The sequence below is a fragment of the Alternaria viburni genome, assembly GCF_023758015.1.
Source record: "Alternaria viburni strain BMP 2772 chromosome Unknown scaffold_6, whole genome shotgun sequence".
In the NCBI taxonomy this organism is placed as follows: Eukaryota; Fungi; Ascomycota; class Dothideomycetes; order Pleosporales; family Pleosporaceae; genus Alternaria; species Alternaria viburni.
Genome location: NW_026055775.1, coordinates 399097 through 426140, shown reverse-complemented (window position 1 = coordinate 426140; position 27044 = coordinate 399097). Strand labels below are relative to the sequence as shown.

Here is a 27044-nt window from a genome sequence, read left to right as displayed (position 1 = left end):
TTGCGGAGTCCTGTGTCTCTCCTCGAATTTCGCAGTTCCATAGCAGCGTCGCCCAGCGGCCCGCACTCCCCGCTACAGCCACGCAAAACACGCTTGACGATCCGCTCGACAGCTGCCACCTACGCACAGGCAGGGCTGCTTCCCGTCCCTCATTCCTGCCCACTGGGATAGTTATCAGCGCCGGCGCATGCGAGCGCGCGACATCGTACGAGTCGCAGAATCGCCTTGCGTCTCCCACTTCTCCGCGCTGGCTAGGTTGCTGGACTCCAAGCTCAGCTCAGCGGCCCTGGTCATGGTGCCCGCGCAACTTGGTCAGATAGCCTCGTGAATGACGCTTCCCACCGCACCGACTCCCATCGCGCCTTCCTAACTATCCTCGCGCCTTCCTGCCGCCATGTCGTACTACGGAAACGGCCAGAACTACTACAACCCCAACATCCCACACTCCAATGTGGGCGCGCCCGGCCAATATCAGGATCCCTACAACCGCCGCACGCCAAGCGCTGACAATGGCGATGCCACCAACGGCGCGCCCACGGGCTACGGGCACCTCCAGCAGCTCGACCGGCGCAACAGCATAGCGGCCCGCCAGAACGACGAGCTCTTCATCGGCGCAAACAGCTCCCCGCAGCCACCTCAGGGTCCAATGTCCCCCACAGCGGGCGGGTACAACGGCGGCTATGGCTACCAGCGGGCGCAGCAGGCGTACAACCCCCAGAACTACAACACGCAGCCCATAGCTCTGCCCAACCCCCAGCACTACGGCGGTGTAAGCAACAGGACCTTCGCGCCGCCCGTCTCTGTGTCGGCTTCGCACCAGCCATACAACCCAGCTGCCTACGCGGACAGCAACATCGCACCCACCAACTCCCTGAGCCAATCCTATGGCTTCTCGCCCACCTCTCCGACCGCCTCATACCACTCGCCCTCGGTATACCAGAATCAGGGCTTTGGAAGAGCACCCTCTGTCCAGAGTCGCGCGTCAGCCTACGCAGCATCGGCCGCAACACCACTGCCTGCTCCTCCAGGGAGCGCGCAATCTGCGGGTGAGGACTGGGGCACCTACCCGAATCGACGACCCTCGAACGCGTCCTCGGGCTACTATTCCTCGAGCGCCTCGCATGCTCCACTCCCGTCTCCCCCGGGATACGATACTGGCTACGGCTCCCAGCGAGGCGACAGGTATGCCTCCATGTCGGGCAACGCCCTTCCACCCACGCCCGAGGTCCCTACACATGGCTCGCCACAACGGACCAACACGGTATCATCGCGACCGCTACCCCCACCGCCGCCCCACGAGTCCGATAGTGACGAATATTTCGCGCCGCAGCAGAACGGGTATCAAGACGAACTATTCAACGACGTTATGAACATGACATCTGGCGGCGCCCAGGTACAACAGCCGAACGGCCAATACTACAGCGAGTCTGCAGGAAGAAACGGCACGAATGGCGCAGTTGCTGGACGCGACACCTACCTTAGTGACGAGAGCGACGTAGAGGCAGCTGCTGGTCTAGCTGCACTTCAGATGGCCGAGGAACAAGAAAGAGAAGACGAAGCTCGTAGAGCTAGTGGTGGCACCGGGCTCTTCAGCAACTACACGTCGGTACATTCCCCGCAGATGCCTGCCGAGCCGATGCGACAGGAAAGTGCCAGCGATAGTGACTACGTGGGTATGGACGTGGGTACCTATGGCGGCGGATTCGCACCATCTTTCAACTATGGTGGAGACCCAAGCGTACTGGCAGCGGGTGGAAGTCACACAGCGTCCACCTCAGGCTCTCAGCGACGATCTGACCCTATGCACGACGACTACGACCCGATCCATCCCTTCCCGTCCTTCTCGAGCAACGCGCGTGTCGACACATTTGGTACCGGTGGTCTGGAAGAGCCTAGCGCACGGCGGCGGAGCTACGACGAGGGCGATGAGGTCACACTCATGGATAGCGCATCTGCCCTGTCCGGCTCGACACTCAATGGCCCTTCAGCAGTAATGCCGGGCGAGCCACCGGATATGTTCTATCACCCGGGCATTTCAAACCGGCCACTACCCCCACCTCCAGTGAACACCGGCAGCCGGCGAATGAACCACCAAAGCAACAGCTCCACTGGATCTGGATCCTACGAATACTGGCGTAACGCTCCTGCTGCGCAGCGTTCGTACCCGGTGGATGCGAACGCTATGCACATGATCTCTCCCACCGGGGCCCCTGTGCCCCGTTCAACCTCTCTACTCCAGCACAGCAATGCCCGAGATGCCATTCCCTTGCCTCGTTCCAAGACAGACGCTGAACAGGGGCACAGACCTAGACCTCCTCCCGGCAACCGGAATACCTTCTATGGCGGTGCCATGGATAGCGACGGCAACACCCTCACCCCTGGCAGCGCCGAAGCCGTAGCTATTGACCTACCCACGATTCCAGCCGGCAAGCGCTTCAATCCCGCCAAGCTTTCCAGCATCGACTTCAAGAAATGCACTGAGCCTTGGGCACTTAGCTCAATCATCTCCTGGCTGAAGAACATGACCGAAGGCGAGAATGACCTTAAGGAGGGTCCGATTCAAGAAGGTCTTATTGCGCTATTCACCCACAAAGTTCCAACTATGAACATTGCGGATGCCGAGACACTGAGTAGTCGGGTAGTGGCTGAGATGTACAAAGCAGGCACGCTTGTGCATGAGGAAGAATGGTTGAGATTCTCAACCGCGAGCATGACTGGAGTAATATTCCAGCTTACGGGGGCCGGATGCTACGCTCCCATGTTGCATACACATGCAAGCCCAGGTCGATGTTACTCGCACCATTGCCAACGCACACTCAAGAAGATCGACCTGCACGCTCCGTCCGCAGCACCTCGATCAGAAGACTGGGCTACCTTCTATAAGCTGAAGAAAGAAGACATCGAAGGAGCAAACAAGAAGGAAATTGAACGTCAAAACATCCTACACGAGATCGTCCAAGGAGAAGACAAGTACATGAACCGACTTGACGTATTACGGCACCTCTACCGGGACCGACTTCAATCAGCCCAGCCTCCGGTCATACCTCCTAAGAAAGTCGACAGATTCATCCGCGACGTGTTCAGCAAGGTAGACGCAGTACGGAAAGCGAACGAAGACCATCTCCTTCCACAAATCAAGTACAGACAGCAAGAGCAAGGTCCATGGATTGTAGGCTTCAGTGATATCTTCCGAGAATGGATCCGAAAAGCGAAGCAGGCCTACATCGAGTACGCCGCGGCTTTCCCGTACGCATCCTTCCTGGTTCGACAGGAAGCTGACCGAAACATACTGTTCCGCACCTTCCTAGACGACGCTCAAAAGCACAAGCTATCAGAAAAGCTTGGATGGGATACATATCTCAAAGGCCCTATCGACAGACTGCAGCGCTATGGTCTTCTCATAGACACAGTCATCAAGTACTCGACTGTGGACAACGAGGAGAAACGAAATCTCCAGGTCGCCAAAGAAGAGATCAAAGCCGTGACACTAGAGTGCGACAGCCGTGTCGCTGAAATGAGTCGGAAAGTCAGTCTCACCGACTTGCAAGCAAAACTCATCTTGCGGCCAGGTATGCAACGAGTGGAGCTCAACCTGGATCACCTGGGCCGAGAGCTCATCTTCCGAGGCGACTTGCAAAGGATGGGAGGCAGCCGTTTCAACTGGCTTGAGACCCACGCATTGCTCTTCGATCATTACCTTGTGCTCGCCAAGGCAGTCTCTTTCCGAGAAGCAGACGGTGTTACCAAGTCTGAGAAGTATGATGTGTCAAGATTGCCAATTCCCATGGATCTTCTTGTTCTCGAGAGCGAAGACGACGATCCCGTTGTGCGGTCTACCATGAAGGGTATCTCTACTGTCACCACCGTTTCTGGTCGGGTCGGTTCTGGGGCTGCGACAAGATTGAACAACAGCCCTGTACCCGGTGGTCTATCACACACAAGCACCTCAAACTCGCTTGGGTCGACCAACACGAGCAATTCCGGCAAGACCATGGTCAACACCACCTCCAATGATGCTTCAAAGGATGAGAAGATTTTGTACCCCTTCCGCGTAAAGCACTTGGGCAAGGAGACCTACACACTATATGCGCCATCAGCAACGAATCGTGCCGAGTGGTGCGACAAGCTCATCATTGCGAAGACGCGACACGCAGCAGCTCTCTTTGCTCAAAACGCCGAACCGTTCAAGTTGAGAGTCATGGCTGACGCAGCCTTCGCATATGACAGCGCGATGCCTTCGCAAAAAGCTATCACGATCAAGGGAACGCCTTTGGATCGCGCAGTCGACGAAGTGGAGAAACTTTTCGTCAATGTTGGGCGGCCTGTCCCCATCTGCCGCGCAAGGGTGAACTGCGCAACAGCCTTCAGCCAGCCCTACGGCAAGCACATGGTAGCCGTTGGTACAGACATTGGAGTCTACGTGTCGGAATTTGATAATCCTAGAGGCTGGTCCAAGGTATGTAATGCGTTCGTAGTCGTATGATATGGTGCTAACACTCATAGGCAATCCAAGTACCACGTGTGACGCAAATCGCCGTCCTCGAACAGTTCAGCTTGATGCTGCTCATCTCCGACAAGGCACTCATTGCGTACCATCTCGATGCGGTATGCCCAGTGAGTGGCGTAGCCCCCTCAAACGACTCAACACGACGAGCACCCCAAAAGCTATCGGGTGCACGCGACATTGGCTTCTTCGCCACTGGCGTGATGAAAGACAGAACGCTAGTGTTCTACAAGAAGCGTGACGGTATCTCATCCACCTTCAAGGTGCTTGAGCCTGTTTACCAGAAATCATCCGAGAAGAAGTCCAGGATATGGAAGTCTGGACGCACAGAATTCTTCCGCGAGTACGACGAGTTCTATATCCCAGCAGAGTGCTACACGATCAATCTCTTCCACTCGTCGCTGGCAATCTCCACAGCAAAGGGCTTTGAAGTGCTTACCCTCGACAAGAAGCAGCCATGGTCCGTACCCGATCTAAAGCAATCACACGTGGCCACCATCGCTTCACGTCTTCAAAACCAGGACCCACTGGGCATGTTCCGCCTCTCGGATCAAGAGTTCTTGCTCTGCTACGAAGAGTGTGCCGTATACATCAACAAGAACGGTGACATCTCGCGGTCCGTCATCATGGAGTTTGTCGGCAAAGCCAAGTCTGCCGCTATGTACGGTCCTTACGTACTCTTGTTCGACCCAGACTTTGTCGAGATCAGAAATGCGCAAAACGGTCGTCTGCGCCAAGTTATCGCTGGACGCGATGTCAAGTGCCTCGATGACGGGCTCAGCGGAGGTTCAAGTCACAACAGGACAGTCAAGCTGAGCTTACAACATCCGCAACATGAAAGGAGTCAGGTTGTCGTTGAGCTTGTACTTAACGAAGGGCAAAAGGAGTAAGGCAAATATATACAGATGGATACTTGGATGGCCTGCTGTGCAACACCATCTTCCCGACCATACTACGCTACATCTACGGCAAGCGGGCGGAGTTATGGAGTCAGGAACCCGGGGCTGGGTATACCCACCGCTGCACTACCCGTTGCGACAGAGCTGGGGCGATTGGCGCTCTTTCTTGCATATCATTAGGATCTTGTTTCTTGTTCGCGTAAGGATACCTGGTTCATTTGTGCTTGGTGTTTTGGTTTCTCAGGCGGCTAGTCTTGCATGTGCTGCTTGGTGTCGGGGTTCATGTTCGAGATTACGGTCGAACTTATGTAGTTGAAATGCGGTAATCATATCACAACCCACAAGCCATATACAGTAGTAGGTGTTTGAAATTCCTCTTCTCGTATTCAACGCTCGTCTAGCCCTCTCATGACTACAATGAATATACCTCAGCAGCCTCAAACACGGATCCAATGCCTCTGCCGTTGTTCCCACCCCGATGTGGGTATTTCGAAGTGATCATCCGGAACAGCACCTGAAGATGTGTGTACGAAGTCAGTGTTTGTCTCACATGCAGTTCGTACATCGGCAATTACGCACCTTTGCAGCGCTCCATCAGCCCCATCCACCACACTTCGAACACGGCACCCTAAGCCGCGCCTGCCCAGGTCGTTTGTATCGTAAGTTGCACCATGCCCCAATAGTGAATGTCGTAATCCTGGCAGCGCCGCGAGACCTCCGCCCACCAACCTTCAAACACCATGTCGAGATTCTCGCGTGTCCAGTCCATCGCTAGATCGAACTCGGCGTTCGTGCCCGGTCGTATCTTTCGTCGCAGCCTGAGGTGGGAGTTCGAAATCAGTGTATGTCTCGCAAGTATATCGACGGGACTTACTTCTTCTAGAGAGCATCTGCCCGCTGCATACAGATCTTGATGACGTCCAGGTGGTCCAGAGCAAGAGCTAGTATAACCCAAGAGAGCATTTTGTGGTACATGGGTCTGCTCGGGTGGTCGATGAGCTCTTTGGCTTTGTTGATGGCTGGGTAAAGCTCGCCGGCCTCGAAGAGGTCTGCGATTTCGTTGAACTCCGCTGCGAAGACGGGGTGGTAGATTTGTGCGAGACGCATAGCGATGGAGGTGGATAGTGATGTTTGTTGCAATGGTGAGATGCGGGAAGCTGAGTGGATGTGATTGGTATGGTCCGTGGTTGCCAGTGCTGTCGTGGATGGCCACCCGGTTGTTTGTAGCATGACGCAACTTTAGAGGAAAGAAGTACACGTGTGCGCCTCTACCTTCCTCCCAGAAACCTACGTGACGTTAAGCCTTCGCCATCTTCCGCTTTTGTATCAATGCAGTTGGCAGTACACCTGTCTAGCCTTTTCCTTCTATGAGATTCTGGTGCCGAGCAAGAGAGGCTTCTCAGTCCGAATCAAACGGATCACGACCGTTCGTCGGCCAACAAGACAATGCCAACGACTCCGACAAGCCTGCCGGCTGTGCAAGAGGATGAGAAAATGTCTTCGACTTCGCAACCAGGATTGTTCAATCGTATTCGCACTGCGAAGGCTTCAAAGCAACCTCAGCGGCTCAGCTCAGTGTAGTAACGTGCTAGAAATCTACAAAAGTGTGTTTTGAGCGATGATGAGCTTCATGGCTTCCGTTTGATAGCTCTACGTTGCAAGTGTACCAACGGTGTCCTTGAAAATGACCTTACGTCTCTTCTTGGTCGGCCGGTCTCGCTCCTTTCCCATCTCTCAAGCTCTCTCATACTCTTCTCCTCGATCAAATACAGCAGAATGGCCGGCATTGTTACTGAAACGCATGTTGTCTGGATCACCGTTATTGCGCCAATGGCAACACCTCCGTATCTTCCACTTCCAGAACAGCTCACATCAACGACGGAATCCAGTACATTTTACGAATGTGCTCCCGATGTACCAGAAACACCAGAAACCTCTAAGTCGGGAATAGCAGTATACGTTACAGCCGCGGTAGGGACTGTGTTTGCTGTTTTAATGTTCGCGTCGTTGATGGCATATTTGAGGAGATCGAAGATGGATGGAAGAAGACCGAGACATGAGAATTGAGTCCCGGGCGCGAGATACCGAAAGGGAACCTTGCTTGGTCGCATGTCATAATCGAACGGAAAATCGAGATCACGACCACACTCACTGTGCCACTGGAACATGCATGGTAGAAGCTCTTACAAATGTACTGATTCCAATGCTGAAACTTGTACTGCTTGACCAAATGTGCAGTTCTCATTAGATCTTCAAATGCGAGGCGTTCTCGTATGCGAAGTCACATGTCTGCCTTTGCAAGGCACCCCAGCGCCTTTCCGTTTATTTCACGCATTTTCAACTAAGCCGATGCTGACAAGATTACCAAGTGCTTGGATATGGCCAAATGTCGCCGTCGAACATGGAGGTCGGCGCAATTATCGGCCAGAGCGGTCCAGAGAATCCTTTGGGTGTTGGCCAAGTAGATAACGAGCATCGAGTGGCCCTCACGATCGCCAATGCAGCGTTGGGTCATCATCTTGGGGTCTTCCAGAAGCATGGTGCTTAGCGCCAGGGTTTTCCAGGTCTGATGATGGCTGCATCCGCTAACAGAACTAGAGAGCCCGGGATGGCCATTTCGTTAGTGATTCCATCGCACAACAGCAGAACTAGGTGCTCCGGTTTTGATAATGGTTATCGCTATGGGGATGTCGATCGGTCCGAAGCGTATCGGATGTGGAGAGTGTTTAGTATTTTCGTTCTTGGTGTGGAGCAGCTGAGCACGCGATATGTAATGCGAATTTAACGCGGATGTCGTAAGAACGGCAATCAGCAGTAGGCCTTTGTGCGGCGATGGTGACGGCCTAGCTGTGTCGGGGAAGGGACGACACCGTCAGGCGCGTCAACTCCTGCCACCCGAACGAGGTGCCGGCCCGTGCACGCGCCGCCTAATGCGGGGGCAAAACCGCCGCGGCTGAACAGGTCCTCACGCAGCAATCAACTCAGCTGCCTCGTGATGCGACTGTCGCAGTACCGCCTCGTACAAGACGCATCTTCGTCAGGCAGATGCCTCGCCCGAAATAACAGGGCAGAATTCCTCCACGACTCGTAGCGGCAGGCAGCCGGGTGGCAGTTCGCTTTTTATCGGATCCCACAAACGTCAAATATCACCTTATCATGCTAGGAGCGAATTAAGGATAGGCAAGAAACTTGGCTCAGCATGCCATGGCCACCGCCAAGACACACAGAGCAGGGTCCGTCCCACCAGTCCAACTGCATCAAGAAGGAGATATACGCGGAGACGACAGACGCGCCAGCATGGCTCGCTGGACCGGGCGATTGGCGCTGCGCTCAAGGCGCTCTAGAAGACACAAGTCGTCAATATTGGTTGGATCTGGCGGTGCCCGTTCCACACCATTCTTTCACTGCGGTCCTCTTTGCTTGGCCGTCTTGGGTTACTTCGCCCGCCGCGACAAGCCTTCCAACGGGTAGCTCGTTATCAGCACCGTTCCGTGGGACCACTATCTCGCCCTCCCCGCAGCCTCGGTCGTATAACAACCGGTGTACCCTGCTGCTTCAGCCGCTCAAGGCTCTCCGCTGCCTCACCAGTATTTGACGTACCAGCTGTAGATACAGTTGCTTTTCCTCGATACCACCAGGTTCGAGTCGCTTCACGTTTTCGGGCTTGCTTCCCGCGATCACCGCTTACACTCACCCGTGTGCGGCTCTTCTCAACACGCGCCATAAAGTACTAGTCTACCTGACTGTACACACCACACTTCGTTCAAAATGGCCATCTGGAACCGCAAGTCGAGTTCTTCGGACGGCGTAAGTCCTCACGCTTCTGATCCTGAGTATGGCACCAAGCCCGAGTACCAGCACGAGACTGGAGAGGTCTCCGCTGTAGACAGCAATGGCGTTGCCGTCCACTCCGACCACACGCATCTGCACCGTGGTCTGAAGTCGCGCCACATTACTATGATTGCCATCGGAGGAGCCATTGGAACTGGTCTCATTATCGGTACTGGTAAAGCGCTGGCACAATCTGGGTAAGTAGCGCGAATCTGGCGACTTCTCATCATCACTAACAACAACAGCCCTGGTTCAATTCTCATCGCCTACACTTCCGTCGGTCTCATCGTCTACGTTGTCATGACTGCTCTCGGCGAAATGGCCGCTTGGATTCCTCACGCTTCTGGTTTCGCTGGCTACGCTACCCGTTTCTGCGACCCTGCTCTCGGGTTTGCTCTTGGTTGGACTTATTGGTGCAAGTACATTATCACGACGCCGAACCAGCTTACTGCCACTGCTTTGATCCTTTCGGAATGGAAGTCTAGAGATGAAGTCAATCCCGGAGTCTGGATTGCAATCTTCCTAGTCGCCATTATCTGTATCAATTACTTCGGTATCAAGTTCTTCGGTGAACTTGAGTTCTGGCTTAGTTCTATCAAAGTCATCACGATTGTAAGTCTCAAGCGCTTTTCGATACAGAACAATACTGACTAATGAAAAGGTTGGTGTCATCTTCCTCTCGTTCCTCCTTGCTGTCGGTGCTGGGCCTGGTCCGGCAACTGGCTTCAAGTACTACAATGACCCCGGTGCGTTCAAGCCATTCATCGCTGGTGGCTCTGCTGGTAAATTCTACGGATTCTGGAGCTCCTTGGTCAACGCCGTCTTCGCCTATCTCGGTACTGAACTTATCGGTGTTACCGTTGGAGAAGCCCAAAACCCGCGCAAGACCATTCCTCGCGCCATCAAGCTCACCTTCTACCGGATCTTGTTCTTCTACTGCTTGTCGGTATTCTTCTTGGGCATGATTGTTCCCTACAATTCCGAGGAGTTGGCGTTCGCAAACAAGGCTACTACTGGTGCCTCCGCTTCTCCTTTTGTCGTCGCCATCAAGCTTGCGAAGATCCCATATCTACCCACGATCGTCAACGCCTGCATCTTGCTCTTCACCTTCAGTGCTTCCAACTCTGACCTTTACATTGCCTCCCGTACGATCTACGGTCTGGCCGTCGAAGGCCATGCCCCTAAGATCTTCCTCTGGACTGATAAGCGCGGTGTGCCCGTACCTGCTTTGGCCATCTCCGCCCTTTTCTGCTGCACTGCTTTCATGAACGCCGCAGATGACGCCAAGGTGGTTTTCGGTTACTTCGTCAATCTCACCACTATTTTTGGACTGTTGTCTTGGATTTCACTTCTGGTCTCGCACATCTGGTTTGTTCGCGCGCGTCGCGCTCAAGGCATCACCAAAGACATGATGGCGTACACTGCTCCGTTCGGTCTTATCGGATCTTACATTGCGCTGTTCTTCTGCATTCTCATCGCCTTGACGAAGAACTTCAGTGTCTTCACCAAGGATCCGAAATATGGCACTTTCGACTACAAGAACTTTGTTACTGGATACCTCGTAAGTCACTCAATTCGTTCATGTGCAACCAGCATGCTAACAAACGTTTCAGGGTATTCCGGTCTACCTGATTTGCATCTTCGGTTACAAGTTCATCATGAAGTCCAAGATGGTCAAGCCTCACGAAGCCGATTTCTACAGTGGCAAGGCCGAGATCGACCGCGAAGAGGAGGAATTCCTCGCTCATGCAGCAGAGAAGAAAGCCACCGAGGGCAAGGGTGGCAGCTGGTTCTACCGAACCTTCGTTGCATGGTTGATCTAGACTGCAATTAGCGACTATATCCGTTAGTTTGGTTTACTAGATGCCATTGCTGTGCGTGCGCCGCAGAAGGTGTTGGTGGTGACCACACCTAACAATAAGAACGGCAAGATATTTCCTGAAAATAAATATTGGATTTTCAACTTCACTGCCATTCAAATTTTGGTCTCGAGCTTTCTTGCCATCCCGACCAGAATGCTGCTTCCGTCCGTGACTTGATGCTTTTACACTCCTACATGACATAACTTATCGCTAAAATGACAGAGCAGGTATCAGAACGTACAACTATCCACCTTGCTAGCTACACATATCATCTAGTATCCACATTAGTGTTCTCCACAGCGGGTATACAAATGCCAAGACAAGTCACGTTACCGCTCTTGGCAGCCATCCTACACCAACACTCACAACGCATGACAACAACGTCGCATTAACCTCACAATTAAGCTTAAACGCCAGCGCGGATCACAAATCCTTATCAGAAGCCAAATGATCAAGCAAAGCACATTGTCTTGGACTGTTGCCGTGCTTGCCGTCTGCGAGCTTCCTGGATGGGTGGGTCGATCGGGTATACGGCAACCGCGAGCTTGGGGTGCGGGAGACCCTGGTTTGGGTGAGATGCGTGTTGACACCGCGCCTTTCCATCGCAGCGTTCTACTGCTAACATCGACATACATGCCGCTCGCAGTCGCCATGGGTGCCAGTGAGGTCCTTCTGGGTCACCTGCGTGTATGCGCAACATTGCGACATGCGCGACACCAACTCCGTCGCTTCCACTGCCCTAGAGTGGTAACCCACGACCAGGCAAACGGTGCGCAGACCGCCTGCACGGAGGCCCTCTCAAGCCCTTTCTGAGGCCAACGTCGCCTGCTGCACTGCATATCCTGCCTGCCGACGGAGCCGACCGGGCAGCCTTACTGCGCAGGCGTCCACGATGTTGGGAGATTCGTCACGACGAAATGACCGCCCTCTACGCACGCTTCATCGAGTCGTTTGAAAGGATGGTGGCTGTGCTGGTATCTTGGAGTCTTTTCCCCTGGTTTTTTGGCCGAAATGATGTCAAGTCAATTGGCGAAATGATGCGCTGTGTTGCTAATGACGTGATAGCATCGCGAAGGGCACGCTTTCCATGCGTCCGCGGCAGACTTCAACGACCGACTAGGATCTTCTTGCCAGGTTTATACCTTGAACAAGCGATATTTCCAACATGTTGATCCATCTAGTGCTCGCTTATCTCCAATGGCGCGATGCTTCTGCATACCTCTATCGCGACGACACCCGACACAGCTGCTCTGCATGATGGGAGCGGGAAGAATCCAACATACCGACATGGGCAGCATGCATGCTCCGCCGTACGACGATCTTTTTTCATAGGGCTGGCCATCTTCTGTTCCATACCTTTCGCCTAATATGGAACGTCACCTGAACCTCACGATGCCCGTTCGTTGGAGTACCATAATGACTCTTCGGAACGAAACGTCCCTTTGAGGGCTTAGACAATAGCACTACGACATACGCAATGAAGCAATCCCTCTCACTATGTTGGCATTGGACAGTTACCTCCGGTGCGACGAAGATTAGTAGGAGGGACTGAGTGGAGAATGAAGGGCACATCTGCTCTAGTACGCGCCCCTTGAAACTCGCGGTCAAGAGTAGCTTCACAGGTAACTTGAGAGGCAAATGGCTTTGGTCAAGTCGTTTACAGCTTCACATTCTTCGACCGAGATGTATAAATGCCGTCGACACGACTCCTCAGTATAGATCATCTCATCAATCACAGCAGTAACATCTCTATCATCAAACACTTCTATTTATCACAATCCACCAGAAGCAAAGAACAAAAGCATTCAAGCTCACAGCTATTCCATCTATTGCTGTCTTCGAACTTAGCTACGCCTCCAAGCATCGAAACACCATTTTGCAAGCCTATCGGAAGTCCAGCATCTCCAAGATCGTTGCGCATCATTACAGGACCAACCCCAAGACTCAAAAGCCTCGATTGGTATTATAGCGATGTCTTTCAACATTCCAAACACTTCGCGAGCCATGTCGGTAGGACAGGAAACCTTGAGTGGAGTGCCAGGCAATCGCAGCACTCGAAGCAGCTATGACGGACACGAGCGCTGTGACGCAAACCTCTCGGCAGTACCGAAGTATGCTCATATTCACTCCGCTGAGGAGTCTCTTTACACACCCTTGACGAGATTACCCTGTCCAAGCTCCATCTCCACTGGCCATGGCGATCACTCAGTGTCTCCCAACGCGACCCCTACTGGACAGATTCATACTTGCGGAGGTTACAGCTTTGTCCCGGACCACTCTGCAGACATGTGGAAATGCCCTAACCCTTATGGGGATTGTGCGGACACTTGGAATGCTAAGTGGATGGATGAATGCCCGCTTTGTGGTACGCCGAAGCCTTAGTAGACGCGCCCGGATATCGTTGCTACAATCCTTTTTCTGTTTTACTTTGCGCTGGTCTCTGATATCTCTATGGTTTTCTATTTAGGCCTTTGTTCTGTCATTCTATCTTGATCATGGCGTACAGGTGTTTTGGTTGCTCTTTGGTCTCTGGTCATCTCCTTCATCTCTTACTTCCGCTTCTCATTCTCTCTTTCTTTTGTGAAACCTCGTCACCAGTCATCCTTTCGAGTTCCTTATCTTCCCCACTGTCGTTACCGGTATCTCTACGTTACACCACAAGTCCTCACTTTGTTCAATGTCCGGTCCTTGCTCTTGACGTATGGTGTTGGTGGCTGGCAGCTTTGACTTCCCCATGACAACAATAGGTAGTCGAATCAATCCTTCAATTAAATTCATGATAGCTTTGCATGCATGCATGTTCGCGTTTGCACGACTTCTCGCTCGAAGTAGCAGATATCTTTACAGCGATATACTACAATAATTCTTCTCCTCATCTCATCACTCCTTCTTTACTTTCCGAATGAGCACATACCTTTCGTTCTACAGTCATTACACAGTCACCATGGAGAGTCAAAGCTACTTGTCAGGACGGACAGTCACTAACATTGCCAGACTCAAGCCACGACCAGTCATTACATGTATATAAATGCGCATCGTGTCTCCTTGCATTGTACCCATTGTTCGCAAGCCCTCCATTGTTCTATACTATACTTCTCAGCAAATATCACAACATACCATTTTCCAGAACGCCCCCGAGTTCTCACATCTACGTACCTATACTCGACTATGGCGACACTACCATTGGGAAAAGGTGACCCCATCCCAAGTCACATGTGGGCTTGCTGCGAGTATTACCACATCAACAACATTAACTTTGACGTCGCATGTTCACGATGCTTTCACCCGAGATGTAAAGACTGTCTTAAACCAGACGAAACATATCCTGGCGAGAGGACTCACTAAGTTCGAGTGCGAAATCCAGAGGAAGACCTTCGTCCTGGCTATCCACACCAGAGCAGTGATGAGGCGTCATCTGATCTCGATTTACCATAGTCCCCAAAGCTGCCAATGAGGAATTGTCACATAGTGAACCATCGATACGGCTTCGACCTACTCACATCCTCGGCCTTGTGGAGCACGAACGTACTCTCGATCAACATCTCTTTCATGGAGAGATTGACCAGTCTCTCTAATCGTACGCCTACGGTGGCAGCTATAAACGATTATTGAGCCACTATTGCCAGCTACAGGATGTGGAGATTGGGAGTTGCTATATCTCATTCTTTTGTATGGTTAATAGCATGTATCATTATTCCTGTTATTTATGTTTGATGGTATTGAGAGGATCGTGTAGCTTTATTTACTTGCAGGGGCAGTCAACTGACTACATTTAATGCAGGTTTGGCGTCACTCGTTTTACAATTTCCAATATTGTTTTGTAATTCCAGCACAACACCCCTACTGCTTGTATGTTTGGAAAGTCATTCTTTGGATCTCTCTCTTATTTCATAGAAGACATACATACTTTAAATCACTTTATACGCAGAATGTCCAAGTGTCGTGGCGCCTTCTACTAACAAAATCAGAAAGCGGAACCAATTCCGCCTCCCCTCGGCACCTACCCAATCCAGCAACCCGCCAATTTCACCCTCCACCCACCTAACCCCCAACGAAGCAAAAACTACCGTTCATCCCCTCCGCGTCTACCCCAGCTTTCCCCAGATCCACTTGCCTCCACAACAAACTCTTCTTTCTCGCACAAGACTGGTCGGCAAAAGTCTTGACGCACGTCGAAGGCTTCCGTCACGCATACTGAGTGGTGCGGGAGGCAGACAAGAGGGGTGGGCTGGGGCTGGGCGTGCGTCAATGGCGGACTTTTATCAATGACCGAGTAAGAGCATGTCATGACGGGGTGTGTACCCGCGGAGCAAACTTTGGTCAACGGGTGAACGGTCGCTGGATAGTCACGGTAATCGTTGACCGGGCGCCCCATGGGGGTGGAGACGATGGTTATTCGGCTGGACAGGCGTGCAGTGAGCGCGCTCGCGCTCGCGCGACAGCGGTGATCTGCGGCTCGTGGCTTTTAGGAGGTGGCATGGGACGGTCCCCGGACTTTTATGTTGCGAGGAACTGGTGTTTAACTTTTCGTTGTCTGACATTTTTGGCCGTTTATTGCGCGGTGTTACTTGCATCTCTCTTCTTCCCCGCAAGACTAATCACCCGTCTTGTATACCGGCATCTCTACCGTCGCCATGGACGAAAAGCCCGCCATTCACCGGCTCTCCCACGCCAGTGATTCTCCAGATCGCACATCTATCCATGTCGCACGCAAAGCATCTATCACATCCTTCGGCCATGGGAGAACCAAGGCAGAGGAGCGGGCGCGCATCGATGCGCTGGCTACAAGTCCAGGCGTAACAATGGCATCTTTTGCGCATCTTGACGAGAAGAAAATTCTACGGAAGATGGACTTGCGTCTCATCCCCATGTTAGCGCTGTTGTATCTACTCTCCTTCTTGGATCGAGGAAATATCGGTAACGCGAAGATCGAAGGGTTGACGGAAGATCTCAATATGACGGGTGCGCAGTACAACTGGTATGTTCTTCACAGATCTATCGTTCTTCTATATCTATATGATGGTCTAAGAATAGAAACAGGTGTCTAACAGTCTTCTTCTTCACCTACGCCTTCTTCGAAGTACCTTCCAATCTTCTTTTGAAGAAGCTTCGGCCATCGATCTGGCTCCCAACCATCATGGTAGCATGGGGCATCGTTATGACGCTCATGGGCATAGTGCAGAGTTATGAGGGATTGTTGATTGCAAGAATCTTCTTGGGTGTTACGGAAGCTGGGTATGTCTCTACCAAGTCCTTGTCTGCCTATAGAAACGGCATGCTCTACGGCCAATTGAGCGCGCCAGGCTAACAGTTCATCTAAATAGTCTCTTCCCAGGAGTAGCATACTACATCACAATGTGGTACGCGCGCCACGAAGCGCAGTTCCGCCAAGCCCTCTTCTTCTCTGCTGCCTCCGTCGCAGGCGCTTTCTCCGGTCTCCTCGCCTTCGGCATCGCACATATGGACGGTGTAGGAAACCTCGCGGGTTGGCGCTGGATCTTCATCCTAGAGGGGATCTTGACCGTCATCGTGGCAGTCATTGCATACTTCACGCTCTACGACTTCCCGGAAACGGCTACTTTCCTCACAGAGGAAGAGCGTGCTTTTGTTGTATACCGTTTGAAGTACCAGAACTATAAGGAAGAGGCGGATGGCGGTGTTAGGGTCGCGCAGGATGATAGCTTCCAGTGGAAGTTTGTCAAAGCGGCGTTCCTCGATTGGCAAATCTGGACGAACATTCTGGTGTATTGGGGTACGCATCGTCTCCTAACTCTTTTGCTGGTGAGCCCAGCTAACACAAACAGGTATCGTATGTCCGCTATACGGCATATCCCTCTTCCTCCCATCCATCATCCGCGCACTCGGATACAGCTCTTCAACAGCCCAGCTCCTGACCGTGCCCATCTACATTACCGCGTCCGTCTTGGCTGTTGTTGTCGCGTGGTTCAGCGATAGGGTGGGAAAGCGGTATCCGTTCATCTTGGTGTGCCTGTGCATCATGGCCGTCGGCTTTATCATGTGTATCGCGGGTGGCAGCGTGCCAGGGCTCGTATACGCGGGTGTCTTCATCGCGGCGTGTGCGCTGTATCCAGCGTTCCCTGGAAATATCACATGGCTCAGCAATAATCTGGCTGGAAGTACGAAGAGAGCTACCGGGCAAGCTATCCAGATCGCCGTGGGTAATTTGGCGGGTGGTAAGTTGTTCATTCCTTATGTGCCGCAGTCCTTGTTGCTGACTATCGCTAGCCATGGCCTCCAACTTCTATCGCGCAGAAGACGCACCGCGTTATCTTCTCGGCCATGCCCTCGAACTCGGTTTCATCGTGGCGGGTATCATAGCGTTGCTGTTCTTGGTGTTCAACTACAAGCGCATCAACGCGAAGAGGGAGCGACAGGTAGCCGAGGGCGCGCATAACGGGTATACTCCCGAGGAGCTGGGCGCGCTTGGGGATCGGGCGATTACGTTCAAGTATTTCCTGTAGTCTGGGTCGTTAGTCTCGTACTTCAGACAGATAGAATGTGTAACGACGTACCCTTTCGCCTGCGATTGCAAGAGTTTTCGGCGATAGTTATGGCATTCAGCCAAAAACTCCCTTCCTGGCTGTTTGTGCATCGCTCGCGTGTGCTCAATAGTCCTGTATGCCCGTCTCACCCGTCAACACCTTCTCCTTCCCCTCCCCGTCCGAATCGAAGTCGCTTTCCATGCTCTCGAAATACGCGTCTTCCAAGTCGCGTTCCGCTTCAGGGTCATCGTACTTGGCATTCTTGTCGACCAACTTGTCATACTCAAAATCATCGTCTCCACCTCTCAGGAAGCGTTGTGTCATCTCGTCGATCCACCACGCTCTCCCTTCTTCCTTCGTCATGGGCACATCGTCCTTTTCCTCCTCCATTATCTGACCCTGAGGCCCGCGGTTATATGTGAAGAGCGAATTCGGATCGGGTTGCGACAGCGCGTCTTTCTTCGCTTCGGCGCGCCACAGATCGGTCGCCATCTGGCCCGAGAAGCCCTTCTTGCGCCCTTCGGCTTCGCGCTCGGATGCGGTTTGGAAGCGGCGTATGAGGCGGTCGTACAGGAGCGGATCGGCGAGCTCGAGGGACGAGTCGGAGAAGTATTCGGGATGGACTTCGAGGTAGCGCTTGCGCCGGTTCTTAGCCTGGAGTCGTTGCGCGCGTTCGTCTTGGTTCTGGCGGAGTTGGTCGCGAAGTAGAGATTCGTCTATCTCATCGTCCATTTCCACGTCTTCGGTTGTAGGGGCTGATGCGTCGCCGTTGACATGGCCATTGGGGGTCGCGGGGTCCTTGGCTGCATCCGGCGCGTTGGCTGGTCGTAGGGCGAGACCTGGCGCCATTCTGGGTGATCCGGTCATGTATGGCATGCTAAGAGGATTCAGACTCCAGAAACCCTCTCACTGCAGTCGCTATGGTAGAAGTGATGGTCAATCGCTATGCTTGGTAATGACGCCACACGCCGTGCTGGGCGCCACACTCTAGTGCGAAACGCGCCCAGTCGAAACGAACTCCACCTTAATGATCGCCCGTTTCACCCGTGCATCATCCCATTCAGCCAGGAACAGCTGGCCTTCTTGGTTTTTAATTTCAACGTCTCTTCCTTTCCTTTTCCTGCCTTATACCCTTCTTTTGCACTTTGCTTGTTGCTCTCTATCGTTGTTCGCGGGCCGACTACACTATCGCGGATATACGGTCCGTATAGAGTGCTTGAAGAACTTGGGATTCCTTGGACCGTTTACGCGATATCTGGTCTTTTCCACGCTTTACACGCTTCGCCATCTTTCTTTTTCGCGAAAGCTGTTACAGCAAATTGAGCAAGAACATTTCGATTTGGGTTGATAGAAAGAGATAGAACGGGAATTCTACATCATGTCGCCTAAACAAAAAACACCGAAGAAGCCAAAGGCAGCGAAAGAGGCGGAAACCCAGGCGCAAAATGCCCCAGCATCGACCATTCTTCTGAATGTTGGTAGAGCAGCAGCACTTCTCCTTGTCGCAGGTTTTGCATCACCGGTCTCACAACTGAACCTGTCCCCTATCTATGGATCGATCCCAGCATCGCTACACCATCAACGGACCATGACGATCACCGCTGTTGCAGCACTCTTAACGCGACGAGCATTGAAAAGCTACGTGTCTGCGAATGTGGCACAGTACATCGCTGTAGTCGCGTACTGGACACCCGTCATCCAGTTCCTACTATTCCCATACAGCGGAAAGATTGGGGTAGAATACGGACCTCTGCTTATTGAGTCTCTTACCTACTTCCCCTTGCTATTCTTGTCAGTTTTTGCTGCCGCCGATCTACTGGAATGCATCGACATTACCGGAATCAATCCCTCGCCATTGAAGGAAATCGCTATCCCCACTGCATCCTACTTTACCGTCTCGACCGTAGCCAAGATTAGCAGCGCTCTCATCCCCGGATTCATCGGTACATCTGTCTACTTCACTCGCGTGGGTATGCAGATGCTTCTTGCTTCAGCTTCTGCCTTCTTCAGCCCATCACGCGTTATCCTCCTCGCGTTTCCGGCAATCCTCCACACGCTCTGGACGAACCCGCATCATCCTTCAACCCACGGTCTACAACTGGCAAACTCAACCTTGCAGGCTACGCAGAACTACACGCTTCTCGCTCGTCATGAGTCCGTCACTGGATATGTCTCTGTCATCGAGAACCATGCCGACAATGCCTTCCGTCTTCTTCGATGCGACCACTCCCTCCTTGGAGGCGAGTGGCTCGTAACACCCCAAGCCTATGCTAAAGGCCAACGCCAACGCGAGTCCATCTTCGCCGTCTTTGTACTCCTCGAAGCCGTCCGCCTCATGGAACCCCCAGTCGATACCATACCTATTGTAGACGACAGCGAGAAATCTGCATTGGTGATTGGTCTCGGTATCGGCACAGCACCAAACGCCATGATCGCGCATGGCATCAACACAACGATTGTCGAACTCGACCCCGTAGTCCACTACTACGCAACGAAGTACTTCGCGCTAGACCCCAATCACACAGCCGTCATCGACGACGCAACTGCCTACGTAGCACAAAAGTCCGTCTCAGCACCCGGCAGCTTCGACTACATCATCCACGACGTCTTCACCGGCGGCGCAGAGCCCGTATACCTGTTCACCACAGAGTTCATGCAAGGCCTCTACGACCTATTGAAGCCAGAAGGTTTCGTCGCAATCAACTACGCCGGAGACCTTACACTGGGCTCAACGAGACTGGTGTTGAACACCATCCACGCCATCTTCCCGGCCTGCCGCCTCTTCCGCGATTCTCCGCCTCAAGCTGAACACAAGGAAGGTGAAGCTGACTTCATCAACATGGTCATTTTCTGCGTCAAGAACGATCACGGTCTGGGCAAGGCGGCTGTCAACTTCCGCGATACGATTCCAAAGGATTACCTGGGTAGTATCGCGAGGAGGAACTTCTTGCAGCCTCAGGAGAAGTTGGAAGTCAACTACGATTTTGTGAGCAAGGAGAATGGAGGCAGGGTCATGGGCAATGCGGATGTGGGTGAACTGGAGAAGTTCCACGAGGATGGTGCGGTTAGCCATTGGAAGATTATGAGGACGGTTTTGCCGGAGGGTGTCTGGGAGATGTGGTGAGCGACTTGTCGCACTGTGGCTGTGGTGGTAGCAAGTAGGCGCAGGTTTTGTAAGGGAAGAGAAAACGCGATGTATAGAACGGGATAGATCTCAGGAAGTCAATTAGTATACGACGATTCATAATCCAGAACATTGTCTAGAGAAATCAAGTAGTCCGCACATACCGATCCCTCAACAAGCTCAACCTAGTTACCCTAGACCGAACATTTTAATCTGTATCTAGAAAACACCCAATCAACACCCCTCCCTTCTCCTCCAATGCACGCTCACCCGGCCCTCCCCTCCGTCACCATTGAACCCTTCATCCACCCCCACGCCTCCCACACACCACATGTCTCAACCCCTCCCCTCATAAATGTCACAGGCTAAGCATTCGCCTTGCGTCGTCTTGTGCGTGATAAGCCATGCTAAGCATAAATCTTAATGCATGAGAACAGGCAAAAACAGAAAAGAGCACCTCCTGCGATGCAGCACAAGTCATCACACCGCGTTTTTTGCGAGGGTGATGAGACAGGGGTGGATGTGCATTGCAGCATGTGGGGAAGTGTGGAGATGGATATCGGTGAAAGGTCATGGGGAGGGAAAGGGTCTTGAGAAGAGGTTATGAATGGTCGTTGAGTAGGGAGCGAAGGATTGGTGATAGGGAGTGCGTGAGGGAGAGTTTAGTTTATTGATGTGGTTGGAAGACTGCGTTGTTTTGTGATGTTGATGATTGAGCCTGATGAGTGAGGCCCATTATCGTCCAATGGTTTTAGGCTATGAATCATATCGAAGGTACATGTCATGCGAAGGGGATGCTTCAAGTCTGGTTGACGATTCTGTATGCAAGGACGCGGAACGTCGGCATCAACACAACAAGACATGCTTGTTTCCATTTCCCATGAAGCGACCCTTTGTAGTTCAGCCCCATCAAATTCATGACGAGGTGATCACCTGCTCCATTTCTTACACACTCGCTATTCAGCGCATAGTCGTGTGACAGCATGAAGCTGAGCTGCGCAAAACAACACACTTACAGCAAGGCGTTACCCCGCTATTCCCACACGAGCTCAAAAGCCGGAGTATCCCAACCAGCATAAGACATGTCTATCGCCTACTCATTAGTCTAACCAACGTGCTGACGAGAACACGACAGTATCTCGGTACCACTCCATCAGCGGCTTAAAAGACACTCGGCGGTTGTTTGACAGGGTGCTGTGCGATGACTTCACACATGCCCCCGCATTCGAGAAGCATGTGTGGAAACTGCCCAGCGCCGACCGCTAGTACGCTGCGCCAATGCTTTGTCTGATTCAAGCTCGATCGTGTGTTGTGGGCGTATCATACTCCCCACGTGTTTGTTGAGATGGTTGCTTCGCGTTGTGTTGGAGTTCGTGTTAAACTGGTTTGCGCCACCATTTGATCCTTCTCTCCACGCTTTTGATGACTTGCAGTATCGCGCATGCGCAACATAGCGGGCGCAGTACCCGGAATACCCCATGCTACACTCCAGTTTGTAAACGCAGAACCAGCTCATTTTCGCGCGCTTACATTCCTTCATCGCCAAGCCTGTGGACCTCTATCCCTAGCGGACCAAGTATCTCGGCGCCACGTCGGACAAGCGGGTCATTACAAACTTGCTTGCTGCCGTCGGCATGCATCGTCAGAGCGGGATTCGATAACCCATATCAGCGAAGTTGGAATGACGAAAATCTGGAGATACGTCAGACAGATACAGTTTTCCGATAACAGCGGAAGATCAGCGTAAGCTATTCGCTAGCTCGCGAGTTGCGCAATCATAATTCCTCCGAGACGAAGTGGAGCTGCTGCTTGGTGATCTCCGCGCGTCAAGGCAATTGCCGCGTTCGCACTTTCTGCAGGGCTGCCAATCGCATGGCACGCGCATACACGTGTGTTGGACAAGGAAAGTAGCGAGAGACGGAAAGGGAAGGTGGGACGAGACAAGACGTCGATGTGGTATATGTGTCGTTTGAAGTGGCATTCGCAGAATGCTGATGGAACTGACGTGCTAGTAAAACAAAATACAGTAATGCCTCCAAATTGGGAACGGGACAAAGACCGCCTTTTGACCCGCTATGCTCGGCCTTCAAGCGCCGTAATGCAGTGATCGTGAAAACAATGGTCGTCAAAATATACAGTCGTGATTATCGTTCGCCCATATCGAACCTATGTGTGAATGCCTTCCCAACCTTGTTCTCCGGCTTGGGCGGAATGTGATGATGCAAAAACTTCTTCGGGGCGGCAGTCCTAGCACTCGAGGACTTGGAAGCGTCGAACATGATTTTGGGGTCGTCGTACGTCTCTGGACAGCAGCAGCCAATATTCTTGATGCAGCTTGTTTTTAAAACCTCGCCGATGGTTATGCGTTTTGAGGGTATCGGATGAAGCATCTTTAGCATGAGGCGTTTGATGGACGGGGGCTCGATGAGACTGAACAGCTTGCCACACTTAGGGTGGCCATCGACACCATCAAAGATGTCACCGTCGGGATGGCGTTCCAGCCAAGAATCCCAACCCTTCTTAAACCTGGCGTAGTACTCGAATTCGGGCTTCGCAGCTTGCCACGGGCAGCCGCCAAAGGTCATAGTTAGGTAGACGATGGCGGTGGACCAGATATCCAGCGGACGTGGGTCGTAGCTGTGATCCTTTGCAAGAACTTCCGGAGCGATGTAGGGAAGACTGCCGCAAATTCCAGGCTCGGATAACCGGATCTCGCCCATGTTCTTTCCACACTCACCGCCAGAGGCGCGAAGTCCAGGATGCTCGCCAGTGAACACTTCCGCGACGCCAAAGTCCGAGATCTTGAGATGACCGTCTTTGCTGAGGAGCAAGTTCTCCAGCTTGATGTCTCGATGAGCGATGCCATGGCTATGCAAGTAGCTCACGCCGCGCAGTAGTTGCTTGAAGAAGCACAACCGATCATCCCTACTGTAAAACCCTTCCGCGCCGCCAGCGAACAACTTCCGTTCTACTAACGAATAGATCTCTCCATATGTACAAAACTCCATAACGTGGTTCCAGCGACCGCGGTTCGTACATAACCGTACTGTTTCGACAATGTTCGGATGATGCAGACTCTTCGCAATGCTGTACTCGGACTTGATCTTCAGTACGTAGTCCTCCTCAGTCTCGTCCTTGTCGCGTTCTCTAAACTCTTTGACAGCGACCAGATCTTCTTCCCGTGTGATGCCTCCTCTTCGCGCCATGATCCGAACTTCAGATGTTGCGCCTTTGCCTAGAATCTTTCCTCTCTTTCCAGGCATCAAACTCGAACTCTTGAACTCCTTATCTAGCTCACACCAGTCGATGATGAAGTCGTCCGGTAGGTTCACACTAAGTCGCCGTGCCTTCATACCCACACCTTGGACAGCTGGCTTGGAAAAGGTAGCCAACATGCCAGCGGTAGGCTTCTCTGCACTCTCGTTGATGCGTGGGACCTGCTCTGTGCTTGCGGACCGTCGGCGTGAAAAGCCGACTTTCTTAGTAGAGCTAACGTTTCCACTACCCGCCCAGGTGATACCAGGCCGCGGTCGGCTCATGCTTGCCAGGCCCGTGGAAGAAGCGGGTTTGGTGCCAATTCCTGGTCGTCTGTCCGTCGATAGCCTGCTCATAGGTGATCCAGACAGGGGTGGAGAGTTTGCGCGGGAGGATTTGTCAGAGCGTCGCGTCAGGGAGAAGGAGCTCAGTCTTCTGCTTTGCTTGGGGATGTCGACTGCCGGAGTTGCTACCTCAGCGGGCCCATCTACACCAGTCTTGACAATATATGTGTTGGTCTCGGCCTTTGCTTTGGGCGATCTGTTCGGCGTCGAGATGTTGGAAGTGTCGGACTGATTGGTTCCATCTTTGCTCGAATGTCCTCTGTGCAGTTTGCCGCGGATCAGCGAGCCCACGCGCTTTCCCAGACCGCGCTTCTCCGGTGGTGACTGGCGCTCGGCCTGCTGAGGCGGCTGGACATCTTGTTGGCTCTCGATATCTTGCGGCGCCTCTTGCAGCGGTGACTTGTTGGGCATATCGCTCGTGACAGGGCGTGGGGTTGCGAATACGTCGTCTACGGAGTCATCGTCACGGAAAGGATGTGAAAAGGGCGTGCCCTCGCTGGTATGGCTGGTGGGTGTAAGAGGCTCGGCGGGCTCGCTTGCGGTGCCAGTACTCTCATCCTCCTCTTCAATAGCAAAGCGGTGGTCGAGCGGGCGTGAATCGCGGTGCCGAAGTCGGTCGGAGAGGGTTCGCTCATCGAAGGAAATTGACAGTTGCCGTGGTTGTTCAGCGACCATCGGCATGGTGATGGGGCGCTGCTGTGCTCCGATTGGCTGGCAAACGACCGAGCGCTGGTGAGGGTGAAAGTTGCCAATACGCGAATACGGCGAGGTGCTGGGGCTTGTCGCTACGGACGCTGGAGGGGGCTCGGACAGTTATACGAGCCTTCAAGCGTACTGCACGAGTGCAGGTGTAGGGTGGGCAGCAGGAGCGGGGTGTGGTAGAAGTGTTGCAATTGTGACAGAGCCATATACACAACGTAGGAAGGGTGACTGGGGAAGAAAAGTTAAGTTGCGTCGGAATGGCACCGACGACACGCGAGTGAGGTTTGCAGCGGCCGAGGGGTGGATGGCGAGGGTCCAGATGCAGGCGGGCAGCGGCAGGGAGATGACGTCCCTATCTATCCGCCTTGCTCTCGTGACGTTGGAATATCAATCAGTCCAACTGCACGCAAAGGCGGCAATCGTCCCAGAATGTAGGAGAAGCGGCGCCCGGGGCCTTGCGCGATGATATGTGGGCTCCAGAAGTCGCAGAGAGACTAAACTCTCTTGATTTGACGCCAAAACACCCCCGGCCCAGTCCCCCTGCGCGACCCCCACAGCGCCAAAGGCCACCTGCAGCCCGGATGCACGTCTTGCGAAGGCCGCCCAGTAACTCTCGTCCACCGTGCACTCTCCCCCAGGACCCGGACCTTGCGCCCACACAGCAGCGCCGTGTGATGGATGATGTGCGTCGATGATCGATGTCTGCAAAGCTTGACCGCCCGGCTTGTCCGCTTACGGCCTTCCCTTTCATCTCCACCATGGCCAAACGAGCCTCTCCTCTAGCACCAACCCGCCCTTCCGCCAGGATGCACACTTGCCTTTACTAACAGAACCATTGGACACCCATCCACTGGCGGCGGCCAGCCTGGATTCAGCAGCGCATCCTCGCACCCTCCGCCATGCACACGACGGCCCTGGAGAGACGAGGGCATCATGCTGGCCTTGTCTCCCTTGTCTGGCCTGTCTGGAGGGAAAATGCCGCAGCTGCCTTTGGATGTGGTCTGAGCTGCTGCAGTCATCAATGTGCTTCCAGGACAGCATGCCGTCGTCCGTACGCCGTGAGCGCCCCTACGTCCTGCGTCCGCCGAACCGATATTCGCTCCTGTTGCAGATGTGCTGCTCGTGCAGCTCTCGACGTCAACTGACGACAGTCCAGCGTGGTGCTGCCCTTCGATCCCAGCTCAGGGCGCTGTCAATCCAAAGCTTAGGCGGCCCTTTGCCGCCGAACGCGACAGGCGAACATCGTGGGGGTCACCAGCCGCTGCAACGCCATTTCCCCGCCATCGCTATTGCCTGTTGGAACGCCAGCTGAACCACGCCGCTCTGCTTCCCGGCACAAGCTGTATAGTACGACACCAAGGTCTCGAGGTTGCTTAATTACGTGCATAACTTGTTCCCTCGTCGCTGAGCCCATCGGCCCCAGTACTGTCCAGACTGAATGCGGGGTTCGTATCACCTCATGCAATCTGCAAGCATCTGCAGTGCTCTGGACAGGGACTCGTGCTGAGACGGCTCCCGATCGCGACCATGTGCACCCTGATCGCGTTGCACACATGCGTCTACCGCACTCCAAACGTTCGGCGACCCAGCTTGGTTTTGCTTTGCAAAAGATTCGCGTCAACGACCGCCATTGGACGAGTTGGCCTGCTCCTCCCACGCAGCGGGCTCTCTTCGCCTCATTCACTTGCACAGCTGACAGATGCAACCTGGCCAGTACATACGTGCTCTGACGTCGTCGCGCAACTCTGGCGGTGAGTCCCGCTGAGACTTGGAGTCAAGCGACTGGTTTCCTATCCCGTTATGTCCCCACTGTCACCCACTTGCACCTGCAGTAGTCGTTGTTTCTTCTTCCGACCGCAGAGCGTTCAACACGTCTTGCAGCGGAATGCGTTATTTCTCCATGTACGTGCGGCTCGTGCTTTTTGTGGGGTAGGCGAATTCGGAAGGAAGTCACGACCCAGCACTCACTCTTGACCGGACAAACTCTCTATGCTGTACACACAGAGTGACAGCACTCGAT

The 27044-nt window shown here is 53.2% G+C and overlaps 7 protein-coding genes across 7 annotated transcripts; 4 read left to right on the top strand and 3 right to left on the bottom strand.

Moving 5' to 3' along the window:
* Positions 1–394: 394 nt before the first annotated feature.
* J4E79_003586 (uncharacterized protein) lies at positions 395–5394 on the top strand (the record flags this gene model as incomplete). The annotated part of the gene is made up of 2 exons (XM_049352479.1): positions 395–4456; positions 4504–5394. The coding sequence occupies 2 exons, from the start codon at positions 395–397 to the stop codon at positions 5392–5394; spliced, it is 4953 nt and encodes a 1650-aa protein (XP_049212858.1).
* A 780-nt stretch (positions 5395–6174) lies between these two features.
* Positions 6175–6510, bottom strand: J4E79_003585 (uncharacterized protein; the record flags this gene model as incomplete). Its single annotated transcript, XM_049352478.1, has 2 exons — positions 6175–6221; positions 6309–6510. The coding sequence occupies 2 exons, from the start codon at positions 6508–6510 to the stop codon at positions 6175–6177; spliced, it is 249 nt and encodes an 82-aa protein (XP_049212857.1).
* A 2661-nt stretch (positions 6511–9171) lies between these two features.
* On the top strand, positions 9172–11057 carry J4E79_003584 (uncharacterized protein; the record flags this gene model as incomplete). The annotated part of the gene is made up of 4 exons (XM_049352477.1): positions 9172–9431; positions 9480–9846; positions 9896–10795; positions 10848–11057. 4 exons carry the CDS (start codon positions 9172–9174, stop codon positions 11055–11057), a joined length of 1737 nt encoding a protein of 578 aa, XP_049212856.1.
* Positions 11058–15730: 4673 nt separating this feature from the next.
* Positions 15731–17578, top strand: J4E79_003583 (uncharacterized protein; the record flags this gene model as incomplete). The annotated part of the gene is made up of 5 exons (XM_049352476.1): positions 15731–16074; positions 16137–16331; positions 16421–16848; positions 16901–17290; positions 17343–17578. The coding sequence occupies 5 exons, from the start codon at positions 15731–15733 to the stop codon at positions 17576–17578; spliced, it is 1593 nt and encodes a 530-aa protein (XP_049212855.1).
* Positions 17579–17722: 144 nt separating this feature from the next.
* J4E79_003582 (uncharacterized protein) lies at positions 17723–18448 on the bottom strand (the record flags this gene model as incomplete). The annotated part of the gene is made up of 1 exon (XM_049352475.1): positions 17723–18448. One exon carries the CDS (start codon positions 18446–18448, stop codon positions 17723–17725), a length of 726 nt encoding a protein of 241 aa, XP_049212854.1.
* A 529-nt stretch (positions 18449–18977) lies between these two features.
* On the top strand, positions 18978–20723 carry J4E79_003581 (uncharacterized protein; the record flags this gene model as incomplete). Its single annotated transcript, XM_049352474.1, has 1 exon — positions 18978–20723. One exon carries the CDS (start codon positions 18978–18980, stop codon positions 20721–20723), a length of 1746 nt encoding a protein of 581 aa, XP_049212853.1.
* Positions 20724–22867: 2144 nt separating this feature from the next.
* On the bottom strand, positions 22868–24997 carry J4E79_003580 (uncharacterized protein; the record flags this gene model as incomplete). The annotated part of the gene is made up of 1 exon (XM_049352473.1): positions 22868–24997. The coding sequence occupies one exon, from the start codon at positions 24995–24997 to the stop codon at positions 22868–22870; it is 2130 nt and encodes a 709-aa protein (XP_049212852.1).
* Positions 24998–27044: the final 2047 nt, after the last annotated feature.